We start from the raw sequence: 14,423 nt of genomic DNA, 5'->3' as shown, positions 1-14,423 counted from the left end.
GAGGAATGGTCAAAAATACCTTCATCCAGGATCCAGGAAATCATTAAAAGATACAGGAAGCGACTAGAGTTGGTTATTTTTGCAAAAGGAGGATCTACTAAATATTAATGTCACTTTTCTGGTGAGGTGCCCATAGTTATGCACCTGTCAAATTTTGTTTGAATGCAGATTGCATATTTTCTGTTAGTACAATAAACCTCATTTCAAGGCAGAAACATTACTGTGTCCAACAGTTATTACATATATCAAACTGAAATAGCTGTTGCAAAAACACCAATCTTTATAAAACAATAAGCTTAAGATTAATAGGGGTGCCCAAACTTTTTCATATAACTGTATAAAAAAGGTCCAATTTGACATCACACAGCAACTGTTTTTTGTGGATTTCTTTAAAATCTGTATTACTGTTATGAAATGTGCAAGGTGTTAGGCAGCTTTTTTTTCATATCCATCTGTCTTGCATACAATATTTACATCCTATATTGCAAGATATCTTAAAGGGGTTGTCCGTGACTTTAACATTGATGTCCTTAGGTAAGGTCATCAATGTCTGATCGGTGATACCCCCGCCGATCAGCTGCTTCCGGTGTCCGTTATGGAGCTGCAAGATACAGCTCCGTCGACTGTATAGTGGCTGCGGCGGGGTACTGCACCTGTGCTCCTTATTGATTTGAATAGGATGCGGATGTGCAGTACCTGGCCGCGGCCACTATACAGTCGTTGGAGCTGTGCTGCTCTCTAACTGAGCTGTTCCTGCTGACACCAGAAACAGTTGATTGGTGGGATGCCTGGTATTGCTTCCCCACCAGGAAGACATTGATGACCTATCCTATGGAGAGGCCATCATTGTTAAAGTTTCAGACAACCCCTTTAAGTCCTGCTCCATTCAATCACAGAATGCCTCCAAAATGTCATAGAAGTGCCCCTTTTTGACCTTTTTTCTCAAATAGCGTCTGGAGAGGTGTAGCCTAATCTACCTCTCTACTAAGCAGTGGCATACTGAGCATCTACTCACCATGGGACGCCCTTAAACAAACAGTGCTGCCTCCACGGGGGTGCCCTACAGCAAACTCGCTGCAAGGTTTATAAGTAGTACGTTCTGTGACTTCTCCCTGACATCCCTGAATTTGAACGTTAATTTTCTGACAGCTCCCAGGTCGGTACAATGAATTCTAGTGGCAAGAATATGGATGTGTCTTGCGGCAGGAACAGTGTTTTCCTTAGTTTTCCGGTTCTCAGCGCTTGATTGAAGGCAGACATCCAGCAGTACCATTCATCCAGAACCGAACCAAAAAATGATCTATATAGCATGGAAAGTGTTTCAAAAGACATTTCTTAACATTTTTATGCAGGTGGGTGTGGATTTTCCCCACCAGGGTTACAGGTCTAGACATTTGCGTGCATTGAATTTGCGGAACACTGTGAAATATCTTTCCCTAAAGCTGATTTCTGTCGCCTGTTCTAGGAGCGCACAGCGTAAGACTTATACATACTGTACTTAACAGAAAAAACTGTATTTAGCCATTAAGACAGCAACTAGAATTTACATTTTTCCTCTATATCTATGCAGGGAATTTAGAGCTGTGTATTAGAAAAATGAACAGCTATAAAAATATATTTTAAAAAATTAATCAGCGCAGAATGTTATTCCTAAAAGGTGTTAAATGTGATGAGTTTTGTTAAAATGCCGACGTCTGTTTTAAGTTGCTCACATTATTTCGACTTTCGTTTTTTTTCAATCCTAAAAATATAACACGAACAGTAAAATATAGTATTTTCTAAAATAAACTTCTGAAATTAGAAGTTAAAGGGCATCAATCAGTTTGACAAAAAGAAGTTTTGATTGTTGGGGGTCTCGATGCTGAGGCCACCATTGGTATTGATATTTTCAGTCTGAGTGGTCAGTTGAACTAACGAGTCAGAAGTTAGCTGAGCTCCTCTGTACCTTCGTTGTAGCAATCGGCAGGGGAATCAGCACCCTGAACCCTGACAATTAAAGCTTTCTTACACGTCAATTTTGTCAAAATGATTGTTTTCCTTTAATTAAACAGGAATTTATTTTTTTTAATACTTGTTTCACAATTTAAAAAAAAAGAAAAATTGCAAAAAATATAACCATAGCAATATGTGAGAACTTCTACTCTGTGACAACTTCTTAATGATGGATTCTTTTTTTATTTCTTCATTTTATAGCCGGATTGCCAAAGAGAACAACTTCACAGTCTGCCCTGAGTTTATCGGTCATGGAATTGGATCTTATTTTCATGGGCATCCTGAAATCTGGCATCATGGTAAGCAATGTGTATACAATTGTTGAGAAAAGCTATCAATGCATTTCCAAGTTTCCCAACTGGGTTAAGTACTATTAGAACTTGACATAGTGAGTAGTTATTCAAGGTTTTCTTGGAGTGTTAGAAATTGTAGAAATATGCAAATTGACTCTTCAGAGAGGAAACGTTATCCCTTAGATCCCAGTCTTAAGCCTCTCACCTAGCCAAATCAGATCTCATACTTTGCACTGATGAGGGGCAATACCCCGAAACACTGTGTCTGCAAATTGAGATTCTGGTTTGGCTTTTATCCTAAGTCATATGGCAAGGCTTGTTAAAGAATCGATATTGACTTTTAGGATTGCTACTTCCTATAGGTGGCACTAGAGTTCAAGTTCTCTTCCTCTCTGAAAAGGCAATTTGCATATTTAATTTCCCAGAGGAGCATGCATGGCATTTAAGTCTCCTCACTATGACACGCCAGGCCTGGTTTGTCACTCCACAAGGAGAAACTTTACCCCTTAGATCCCAAATTGTAGAACGAAATCCTCAATACAAATTACGATCTGCCAGTAAATGTCGGGAGAGTGACTAGTAGATCTCAGTGTTAGGCTATTCTATGGTCTCAGTGGTAAAATTGCTGCAGCATTATGGGGTTACTGGGATATCTGCAAGAGAAATGTAATATATTGCACATGCTCTGTGTATACTCTGTGTATCACGTATCTATCTCTGCTCTGTTGGTAGCTAATTTTCAAATAGACCTCATACTAAAAAAAAAAAGTCTGGCCTTCTTTGTGAATTTCTCATGCCAGTGTGTGATGGCAGGAGACCACTTCTCCCATGAAGCACCCATACCTCATAATGTCAGGAGGCTTAAAGCCATTCAGACTTTCCAGCACTGGAATGTATGGCATTCTGGCTTGGAACCAAGACTAAACATTCTCTGCAAACATTCACTGGAGAAACGTATCATGTAATTCAATCTAACATTTTAAGGTGCTTTTTCCCCTTTAAGTGTTCGAAAGAAAAGATGTGTATTGTGCTACCTTTTCCATTCACCTTCCCCATGCTTAACAATGGCAACATTGTACAAATGACAACCAATGTCTCTCTTAGATATTTGTGTTGGCAGCAAGAAATCCCCCACATATCTTATGAGATCAGTTTAGCAGATGTCATGTAAGTGCAATGCAAGAATAAATTGATGCAGCAATGCACCCTGGATTCTGGTCTGTGCAGTGTAGTGTGTATTAGGTCTTATTCAGACATCATTATTTCTAAGCTAAAATCGCAGAAGAGCCGTGAATCTTCTATTATTTTTTTTCTCTCTGTAGCATCCACTACTGATTTTGGTTTAAAAAAGCTGATACAAAATACTGATGTGTGAATAAGGTCTTAGGTGAAGGATCACTTCTATTATTATAATGGATTCAGAATATCATTGTTAGAGTCCCCTGTTATACTGTATATATTCGTTGCTGCCAACTTTCTATTCACATCTGCGTTAATTGTAAATTCCCCTCGTCTCATTGAAGGCTTCACATCCTTCTGCCAGCACTTATGGCTCTGATCTTTTACTGCACACTTGTGTTATCTCCAGCACTCACTTTGCTCTTCCACTTTGCTTTAATTCTCCTACATGACTGGGATCTTTTAATTATTGCTTCTTATCCTCTACTGTTTTCTGCAGTCTGCTCAGTGACTGGCAGGATGGAGATGTGAAAAAATAAGAAAAGTACAATACTGAAAGCTTTTACATTTACCCTCTGATGGACACAATGGTGGAATGTCATCTGTAAGGGCAAGGTTCCTCGATGCTTTCTGCTCATTGACGATTTTACAAACTCTGGAATTGCAAATAGTCTTGATTTAAAATCTACTGTTTATTGTATGCAGGTCCTATGTGACACCTAAGTGCTTTAGGTTGATGCTGCTGCTGGTCCATGGTTACAGACTACAAACAAACCTTGTGTGTAGTCTGATCCCTCAGTCATGAATTTTTCCTTTTCTTTTGATTCTTGCTATGCTACTCCTGAGCACTGTGGGTGAATCTGTTGTCAGAGTAGGTAGGTATGTTCATATAGAGAATAACAACTCCCTGGGACATGCATTTTTTCATTAAAATCACAGCTTGCACAGAAATATTAGTATGAGAGACCAGATAAAAGTAAACCTTCCAATTTTGGGAACTTAAGGACCATGACAACTATCTTATGCCAATTGTGGCCTCCTGACGTTCCCCAGACATTATCTGGTCATGTTGAATCTTGCAGATAGGAGCTTACTCTCCATACATGCACACTTGGCCTTACCAACCCTCCATGTTTGGGGTAGTAAGCAGGTAAAGCTGTAAACCGACAATTATTGTAAGTATGTAGGCACCTGAGGAGTGAGGAGGAGAGAAAGAGTTAGCTTAACAGAGAACATCACTGAGCTCTGAACATGCAGGTTCACAAGCAGAGAGGGCAGATCTATAAAATACAAGTTCAACCCTTCTATGTACACAGATACATGAAGTACAAAAACTTACATGACAACAACGCACATACTCTTCAGATGCTGAGTAACTGCTGAGGCCCAAACTCTGCACTTCCCATATTGTGATGTAAGCCCCCGTCACAGATACAGCTATACCCTCACAATATCACAAGGAGGAATGGATAGACCGCCTTCCACAAATGCAACACATTCATGTGACGCAACTCCCTCAGATAAGTTAATCTTCATCTTTTTACATTGTGGACGTCCTGGAAGAGAAGGTAAAAGAGACAAAGACTTAGTACCAAAAATTCTTAAAGGGAACTAAAGCCACCACCTCTAACTGGTCTATCATTGCAGTCGATCAACCTGTATTGAAGCCCCCGGCTCCCACTGCTTATCCCAAGAAATATCTTTTATAAGTCTCCCAAGCCATATACTAATCAGCACGGTCTGGTCCAATGGGTGTCTGAGATCTGTGCCTCCTCTATCGGCAGAATCGCAATCCCACTGCCTTGATTGATGTGAATGACACTTCCTACATCATCTACAGATCCCTGGGAATCTTGCACTTGATCAGTTGAAGGGCAGGTCCGCGCCGCCACACTTTATTCTGACCTAGTATGAACAGAGCAAAGTCCTGTAAAGTGCTGGCGCCTATAAGCCTAAGGGCATAGCAATGTTCTGTATTGCGCATGCGCCAATTTCACTTTCGATTAATCACCTGAGTTTGAAGAGCTGAGTCAGGTGATTGACAGGTCTCTCCCTAAGCACAAACTGGTGGGACCTGTCAATCAGCTAGAGTACTGCGGGAAGAAGCTTACCAGGAACATCACCTGATTAGCCTCATCTCTGCCTATGGTCTTCACCTCTTTAAACTATATTTTTTCTGAAACCCCGGAGCGTTTTAAAGAGAAATATACCTGGCTGCAACCATGCAGCCAGGCTCTGATTCATGCTGCCCGTGGTTTGAGTAGCTCAAGTCAGCTGACTGGTTCCCTAAAGCAGAAAGCAATATGATGTGCCCAAGAAGAACAAACGCGAAAAAAAGTCCAAAAACAAAAAATAATCATATGTATATTAGTTACTTACCTTTTGTATTTTAGAGGCTAATTCCTGGGTGTTGTTATTACGTATTTGGCAGATAGCAGCGTTGGTTGTAATTATCACCAGTAATGGCATCTCATGTATGGTAATAAACCACAGTCATCTCGCAGGTCCACACAACTAACTATGAGCCCAATCATTACAGTTGTCCTATTAGAATTGGAAAGGGGGTCATCCTCATGAAACCTTTCTATAGCGATGGCTCATCACAAGCAACCCTCTTTAAAGGGGTTGTCCACTACTTTCACATTGATGCCCATTCAATTGAATAGGAGGCAGATGTGCAGCAACAAGCGCCGGCCACTACCACTTGACGGCCAAGCACCGCAGGCAGCGACTTCTGGACGGCGGCCGCTGCCGGCACCGATAGCAACTGATCAGCGGGGGTGCCGCATGTGGGACCCCGGCCGATCATACATTGATGCCCTATCCTATGGATAGGGCATCAATGTGAAAGTAGTGGACAACCTCTTTAAAGGCAATATATAACATATATTTTTTTATTAATTGACTCTGAAATGTATACTTTGTTTTTCCAATCTGTTTTTCTTCTCTAATGATAGAATGTTAAATTCTTTATTCTGTGCATGGTTATGCGGACGGCCATCTTTCTTGAACTTATGTTAATAACTGAAGTCTACAATTTTGCCATATACTACACTGTGTGCAAAATTATTAGGCAATTTGTATTTTTGATGATTAAGTTTATTATTGAACAAGTACGAAAAGTGAGGTTTTGTCTTTCTTAGGAAAATATATGTGTGTGCAGGATTATTGTGAAACTAAATGAAAAATGTAAATGTTCCCATCACATTTGTTTATTTTCATCTGTTAAAGAGCGACTAATAACCAAACAATTCAAAATGTGCAAAAATATATTACTGAAATTTCCTGAAAAACTTAACAGTGACCAATATAGTAATATAGCCGCCCTTGTTTTCAATAAGTCATAATCTCCATCAATGGAGTTTATCGGTTTCTTAATCTGATGACAATCAACTTTTTGGGCCGCACCAACCACAGCCTCCCAGACACTGATCGGAGAGGTAACTGTTTTCCTTCACTCCCGTGTAGGAAGGACCCATAAGGTATCTATAGGGTTTGGGTCAGGTGAGGAAGAGGCCGTGCCATTATTCTTTCATCTATAAGGCCCTTACTGGCACCGAGCAGAGGAGACTTCGATGCTGCGATGGAGCAATGTCCTACATAACAATCATGGTTTTCTTGAAAGATGCAGACTTTTTCCTGTACTACTGCTGGAAGAAAGTAACTTCTAAACTGGCAGTAGGTTTGGGAGCTGATTTTGAGTCCATCTTCAACCTGAAAAGGTCCAACTAGCTCATCTTTAATAATACCAGCCCATTGCAGTAGGTCGAGGTCTTTGCCCGTTACTGATCCAGCCATGGACCCATCCATCTGGTCTGTCAGGAATCACTCTCTTCTCATCAGTCCATAAAACCTTTGAACAATCTGTCTTCAGATATTTCTTGGCCCAGTCTTGATGTTTCCTCTTCTGTGTCTTGCTCAGTGGTGGCCGAGTTTCAGCCTTCCTTACCTCGGCCATGTCTCTGGGCACTGAACACCTTGCACTTCTGGGTCTTGCTCAGTGGTGGTCGGCTTTCAGCCTCCCTTATCTCGTCCATGTCTCTGAGCACAGAACACCTTGTACTTCTGGGTCTTGCTCAGTGGTGGTCTGGTTCAGCCTCCACACCTCGGCCATGTCTCTGACCACTGAACATCTTGTACCTCTGGGCCTCCAAGGAGGTTGCAGTTCTGGAATATGATAGCACTGGAGGATAATGACTTCCTGGTCGCTTTACGTTTGATTCTTCTCAAATTTTTGGTAGTTGTCCTGCGGTTTATTTTTCTCAATGCGTTTTTTGTGCTTTTTTTGACTATTTGCAACAAAACTTTTAATGATTCTGTGATCGCCCCAATACCTGTGCAATTTCAAGAGTGCTGAGTCCCTTTGTTTGACTTTTCAGTCAGTTAAATCTCTTTTTTGACCCATTTTATCTATGGAAAACAAACTGCCTAATAATTCTGCACACAGTGTTCATGTCGGTTGGGTGGGTAGATGGGAGGTCATTCATAATGAAAACCCTTGTTTGGTTATTATATAAGTAATGGAGACAAAGTATTTGGGGACATGTTATTTTTGTACTAAAAAAAACTGTTTTAACAGCCATGAAGTTAAAAGCTTGCTAAAAACTGTAGAATTTTGGTTTTCAATATGTCATTATGAAATTGAAGCTGAGAATATGCGTTCATCTGTATGTACCGGTGGCATCCTGAACGTCATGCTATAATGAAGAAGAGACCATGTAAATGAAATAGTGATGACATGTACGGTGAATTGATCAGTGGGAAGAGTATGATATGCATCTCAATTACAGTGCTTGTGAGTTCTTCTTAATTTAATAATGATGAATATTATAGACTGTAGTCCTATGATGAAGGATTGGAGGTCTTATGTGTCTTCAAGTGTGAATCTCTGATCTACCAGTATTCCCAGACATCTCAAGTCATATGGTCCATTATCCATGAAGCAAGGAAATAAATACCTCTGTGACCTATTCTAATTCTTTATAAAGATTTCTAATTATTTAGTAATTACGTTTCCCAGAACTTAGTTACAAATGTAATATGCAGTGGGTATATACATTTTTCGTTGTTGTTTTTTTGATGGCCTTTCACTTGATCTCAAGCTTTGGCAACTTGATGGATGAACGATCTGTAGGAGGATCAATCTTGTCCAAGCCTAGATAAGTCCACCAAGGTCTTATCTGCTGTTATCTTAATTGTATCAAGCCATCAGGTCGCTGGTCCTCCTTTTCGCCTTGTTCCTTCTATTCTTCCGACCATGATGTCCTTCTCCAGTGATTGCTCTCTTCATATGTCCAAAGTAGGCAAGTCGTAGCTTGGTGATCCTTGCTTAAAGTGACATGTCTGGCTTGATTTGTTTCAAAATTGATTTGTTCTTCTTGCCATCCATGGTATTGATAACATCCTTCTCCAGCACTACATTTCACCTTTCTTGGTACTAGATGGCAAAATGTTATCTTTAAAGCAGTATTTTGGTATATCAACAAGATAGTGTATAGTAGATGCAGGTCTCAGTGATTAAGACCCGTATCTCTCTCGAGAATGAGGCCCCATGTGTGCTGCTTTCAATTTTAGAGGTGGTCTGAATTGCCAAAGAAATGAATGGGAATGCCCATCATGTCTCCACTTACAGCAGGAAGCTTCTTGAGATAGGTGCATACCCCAGTGGTGAGATCCGCATCTACCATACATTTTTTGGTATATCCTGTGGATATGCCACATGTTATGGATGGGAATACTTGTTTAATTTTAAAAATGTTGAAGTCCACTTTTGCCCCGAGCTATATAGACAATGACAATGACCAATAGATATCACTAATATCAGAAGGCCTTGACCAAAGAGGTCACCTCTGATAATGTAGCAGAACTGGAACCACCATCATTCCAAAATTCTTGAGCTAAGAGTATGTACTTTCTCTTTGGTAAAACTATGGTTAGAAATTGTAGCTGAAAGTAAAAATGTTTAGCAGATTTATGATAATGCAATTGATGGAAAGGTTGTGAAGCCCATACTAAACTTTTGGCTTGCACTTTGGGAAAAATCTGTAAATCTCTGTGAAGCTTCCCTGGATATGACTTGATGACCCAAGCTTGGGTTTGAGAAACTAAGGCTGTATTCAAGTGTGCTAATCCATTCTTAGGTGACAGCGATACAAGCAGGTGTGGATTAAGAGTAGAAAGGGCCACGGGCAGTTTAGAAGGCGCAGCCCCCCCCCCACACACACACACCTGATGTATCACGTGACATGTTACATGATCCCCTGTGATAGATCATGTGATAGTTCACATGAAATTAATTTGGCACAATATTAATTATAATATTTTTTTTTACATTAATTGTATGACTTAATATTGAGCACAATTAAGTATTCTGACATCACCTATATACAGTATGAGACCCTACATACAATATGAGCTGCCACAATCCTCCCATATGCAGCAGGAGGCCGCACGTAGCCATCTATACACAGCGGGAGGCCACACGTAGCCATCTATACACAGCAGGAGGCCGCACATAGCCATCTATACACAGCGGGAGGCCACACGTAGCCATCTATACACAGCAGGAGGCCGCACGGTGCCATCTATACACAGCGGGAGGCCACACGTAGCCATCTATACACAGCGGGAGGCCACACATAGCCATCTATACACAGCGGGAGGCCACACGTAGCCATCTATACACAGCAGGAGGCCGCACGGTGCCATCTATACACAGCAGGAGGCCGCACGTAGCCATCTATACACAGCGGGAGGCCACACGTAGCCATCTATACACAGCAGGAGGCCACATGTAGCCATCTATACACAGCGGGAGGCCACACGGTGCCATCTATACAAAGCTGGAGGCTGCACATAGTCATCTATACACAGCAGGTGGCCGCCCGTAGCCATCTATACACAGCAGGGGGCCACACGGCTCCATCTATACACAGCAGGAGGCCGCACGGCTCCATCTATACACTGCAGGGGGCCACACGGTTCCCCCCCAGAGAAAGCGGGAGGCCGCACGCAGTCACGCACACACACACAAACATATACAGACATATACATACACGCATAAACACATTTGAAACACAAAAATACATATAAACAGACATCACACAATGATATCTGCACACACACTGACACACTCACTCACTCACCATCCCCCGGCTCCCGTCATCCAGCTCCTCTCCGGTGGTAAGTAGCAGTGCAGGGCGCGCACTGCGTGACGTCACACTAGCAGACACGGCCGCGCACAGGGCCGTGTCTCCTAGCTGTGACACGGTCGGGCCAGCACACAGGGAAGTTAACAGGTGCAGTGCTGGCCCGGCCGAAGAAGAAGCTGTGGCCGTGCGCCGCTGCTGGGCGAGCGGTCCGAGGGCCCCCCGCTTCTGACTGCCTGTATGTGCCGCGGCGCCGCACATATTATAATGAGGGCAATCTGGCCATGGACCCCCCCGGAGCCCCAGGCGGTAGCCCAGATTGCCGTCATTATAATCCGCCTATGGATACAAGGTTCAAAGCGGTGCTCATAATGATCCCATAATTGAAATGTTGCCAGCTTCATGCGTGGATTCAGTCCACTCGCACAATTTGGCATCGGTATGCGAATGGTTTCTATATAAAAGCAACAGGCGATGCAAGGCGCAGTTGTAGCAGGGCTGGGATTATACTCAAGTCTGAAGCAATACAGATGTTTTTCAGTAGCCAAAGTTTATATTGCAAATTTACATTGCACAAATAAACAGAAAGACTTACAGATTTTTAGGGAAGTTTGTCCTGTTGACCATCTCAAAGAAAATCAGTAATATCTCCCGAATATTGTCTACCATTACTTAGTGATCTAAACATCAACCCTTTAGTATGAGAGCCAATGTGGCAAGCAACTGACGCGCCCCTGGGCCTGAGTCGCGCAGCGTTGCGCACGCGGGAGCCTACCCGGAGCCGGATCTGATAGGGGTAGTAGTCTCGTGGCGGTGACCCGGTCCGTGCCCAGGGAGTCAAGCTGAGTGGCAGTCTTTAGCAGTAGATGTTAGAATGTTCGACTACGCCACCCGTTGAATGCGGTCATGAGACCGCCGCTGCAGGGCAGACCGCTGAGGCCGGTGATACGGTTGTGCAGCGGGGATGGTATAACCCCCAACGGGAGGGGTATGGCCTCAGGGCAGCGGACGTGGATGATGAAATACTCGGAGATGGTGCGGTGTAGTTCAGGGTCTTTACTGGTGGCAAAGGTAGACCCTCCCGGAGTACTGGCTAGCGATCGGGGCCTGGTCAGTCCGCGAGCAGATGGGATCTCCCCTGGCCAGGCGGAGTTGTAGGCCTCCCCAACTAATCGTACTCTTCTGGCTACCTTGCTAGAGGCTGGTAAAAGTAGCCCACGTCCCTGAGTGTACCGTGTGGTGCTCACCCGTATGGCCGGTGACTCGGGGCCTTCTGGTAGCTTCCGCTCCACGACGGCGGTGCTGGTCCCTTGCGTGTGACCGTGCCTTCGGGTTTCTGGGCCAGAGGACCTGAAATCCCCTGCCGGGCGGTTTCTGCTGCTGGGTAAGGATTAGTCCCCACAGCCTCGGACTCCGGGTCCGGTAAGAACTCTTCAATCAGGGCGAGCTCTACAGCTTCCAGCCCCTGACCTCTTTTAGCACAGCTCCCACAGAGCTCCTGATCTTTCTTTCCTATAGCTGCTCCACTACAGACCAGACTGTGTCTCTGTCTGTGTTCTCTGCTCTTTCTCTACTCACTAACCCTGCCTCAGCCCCAGCTTTATATAGGGGAAGTTCTTCCCCTCCCAGGACTGGGCAGGAGGTGTGGCATGCATAGGATGTCTGACCAGGAAACCTCCCACCTGCTCACAGACGTAATATTGCTATTACTGTGGGAACCAGACCCCTGGGGTGCCACACAACCTTGGGACTGGTTCAGAAATTCCCGTTAAACAACTGCCCATTAATCCATGGATCAACTGGGTGAGAGAGTGCAAAAGAGGGAACAACGTCCATATGTCATAATAGGAGACATGGATGGGGATTGTAGTGAGGAGGTATGGATGATCTACAACAGCAGACCACTATATTATCTGCCGTGGACACGTCACTTCCAAAATGGAACAATTTAGTATGGGAAGGAGATGCAAGATCTGATATATCTTATGCATCATATTAAACACATGTAATCTACAACTCATTAGTTCTCCAGGACTAGACCCGTTTCTTATCCAAGTTTTAATGAGTATTTTTATTGCTCGTTGTGTTGTGACACTTCATCGTCTTCAGTAAAATCCATAGGGGTGGCACAAGGCTTGGAATTTGGGTACACCTTAATGCTGGTGGGATGGCTTTTAATATTTTAGCAAAAATGGTGTTTACTAAGTACCCTATTTATTTATATGCACTATAGCTTTAACTTCTTTACTTACAGCAGGGTATATGTTCATTTTGTATCTGTCTTAGGTTTTGTAATAAGGCAGAGAATCGCTGCACTGTCCTACCCTCGATACACTTCTAGTCTCATTTACATGAACAATTAGGCCCCAATTCATCAAGGAATTTCCACCAAAATTCGGGTGTAAAACTGTTTTGTTTTGCTCAATTGTGAGCTCATAAGAAATTTGCAACATCTCAATTTGTGACTTTTGGCATTTTTACACAAGTTCCCAGCCAGATGCACCAAATTTTTGCAAAGTGGGTGGAGTTTCTCAGGAAGTGAGTGGTCGCAGCTGACAAATCCATCAGAATTTATGCCCGAAAACTTGCATAATTTACAGCAGAAATGTGATCCAATACCTGCCTGTAGTACATTTCTTGTGACGCACGGCAGCTGAAAGTTTTCGCGTCTTCATGAATTGAGTGCATCTTACTCTGTTGCACCCTTCATCAAGAGTGGCATGCCAGTTTTGATGAATCGGTGCCTTAACCTTTTACCTCCACAGCTTATTTTAATTTTATTGTTAGCTTTTTTCTTTTTTCTTTCAAGAGCCGTAACTTTTTTATTTTTCAGTTGCCACAGCCATATGTTTTTTTTATGAGGGGCACAAGTTGTAGTTTTGAATGACGCCATCCATTTTAACATAAAATGTACTGAAAAACAGGGGAAAAATTTAATTGATTTCTGTTTTTTACAGTGTTCATTGTATGGTAAAAATGACCTGCAAATGTAATTGTCCAGAACAGTATGATTACGGTGATACCAAACTTCCATAGCTTTATTTTTTATTTCAGTGGTTATAAAAAAATTCAGAAGTTTGTAAAAAAAAGTCTAAAAAAAAAATTTTTGTTGACAGTTTCCAAGACCTTTAAAGAGGTTGTCCACTAATTTAGCATTGATGACCTATCCTTACGATAGGTCATCAATGTCTGATCGTTGGCGTTCGACACACGGCACCCCCATCAGCTGCTATCTGTGTCGGCGGCAGCCGGAGGTACTCACTTACCGGGCTGCTCCGTCTTCTGATAGTGGCCGCGTCCAGGTACTACACATCCGCCTCCTATTGATTTAAATAGGAGGCGGATGTGCAGTACCCTGCCTTGGCCACTGTGAGAAGATGGAGCAGCTCCACAAGTAAGTACTTCCTTCTGCCGCCGACACTGATAACAGCTGATCAGCGGGGGTACCAGGTGTCGGACCTCCACCAATCAGACATTGATGACCTATCCTATAGATTAGTCATCAATGCTAAAGTAGTGGACAACCTCTTTAACATTTTTATTTTTCCGTCGATAGAGCCAAGTGAGGGCGGCTTGTTTTTATGCATGGCGACTTAAAAGTTTTATTGATACAAATTTGGGGTACATACAGCATTTTGATTGCTTAATAATTTTTTTAGGGCCATATGGTGTCCAAAAATCCACAATTCTGGCATTTAATTTTTTTTTTTCTCTTTACGGCGTTTACTGTATGGGTTAATTAATTTTATATTTTGATACAAAGGACTATTAAGGATGCAATGATACCAACTCCGTTCATATTTTTAACTTT

General features: G+C 42.7%; 1 protein-coding gene across 3 annotated transcripts in view; it reads left to right on the top strand.

The window, feature by feature from the left end:
• Positions 1-14,423, top strand: part of METAP1D (methionyl aminopeptidase type 1D, mitochondrial) — a 285,693-nt gene that overhangs the window by 260,031 nt on the left and 11,239 nt on the right. For all 3 annotated transcript variants that reach the window (XM_073646945.1, XM_073646943.1, XM_073646946.1), the window contains one exon: positions 2,194-2,291. In XM_073646945.1, the coding sequence (XP_073503046.1) occupies positions 2,194-2,291 (98 nt within the window). The remainder of the gene's footprint in view (positions 1-2,193; positions 2,292-14,423) is intronic.

Source organism: Phyllobates terribilis, unplaced genomic scaffold, assembly GCF_046119375.1.
Source record: "Phyllobates terribilis strain yellow unplaced genomic scaffold, ASM4611937v1 Scaffold_9__5_contigs__length_417890890, whole genome shotgun sequence".
NCBI classification, from domain to species: Eukaryota; Metazoa; Chordata; class Amphibia; order Anura; family Dendrobatidae; genus Phyllobates; species Phyllobates terribilis.
The sequence above is the reverse complement of the archived record's forward strand: the minus strand, read 5'-3'. Positions and strand labels throughout refer to the sequence as shown.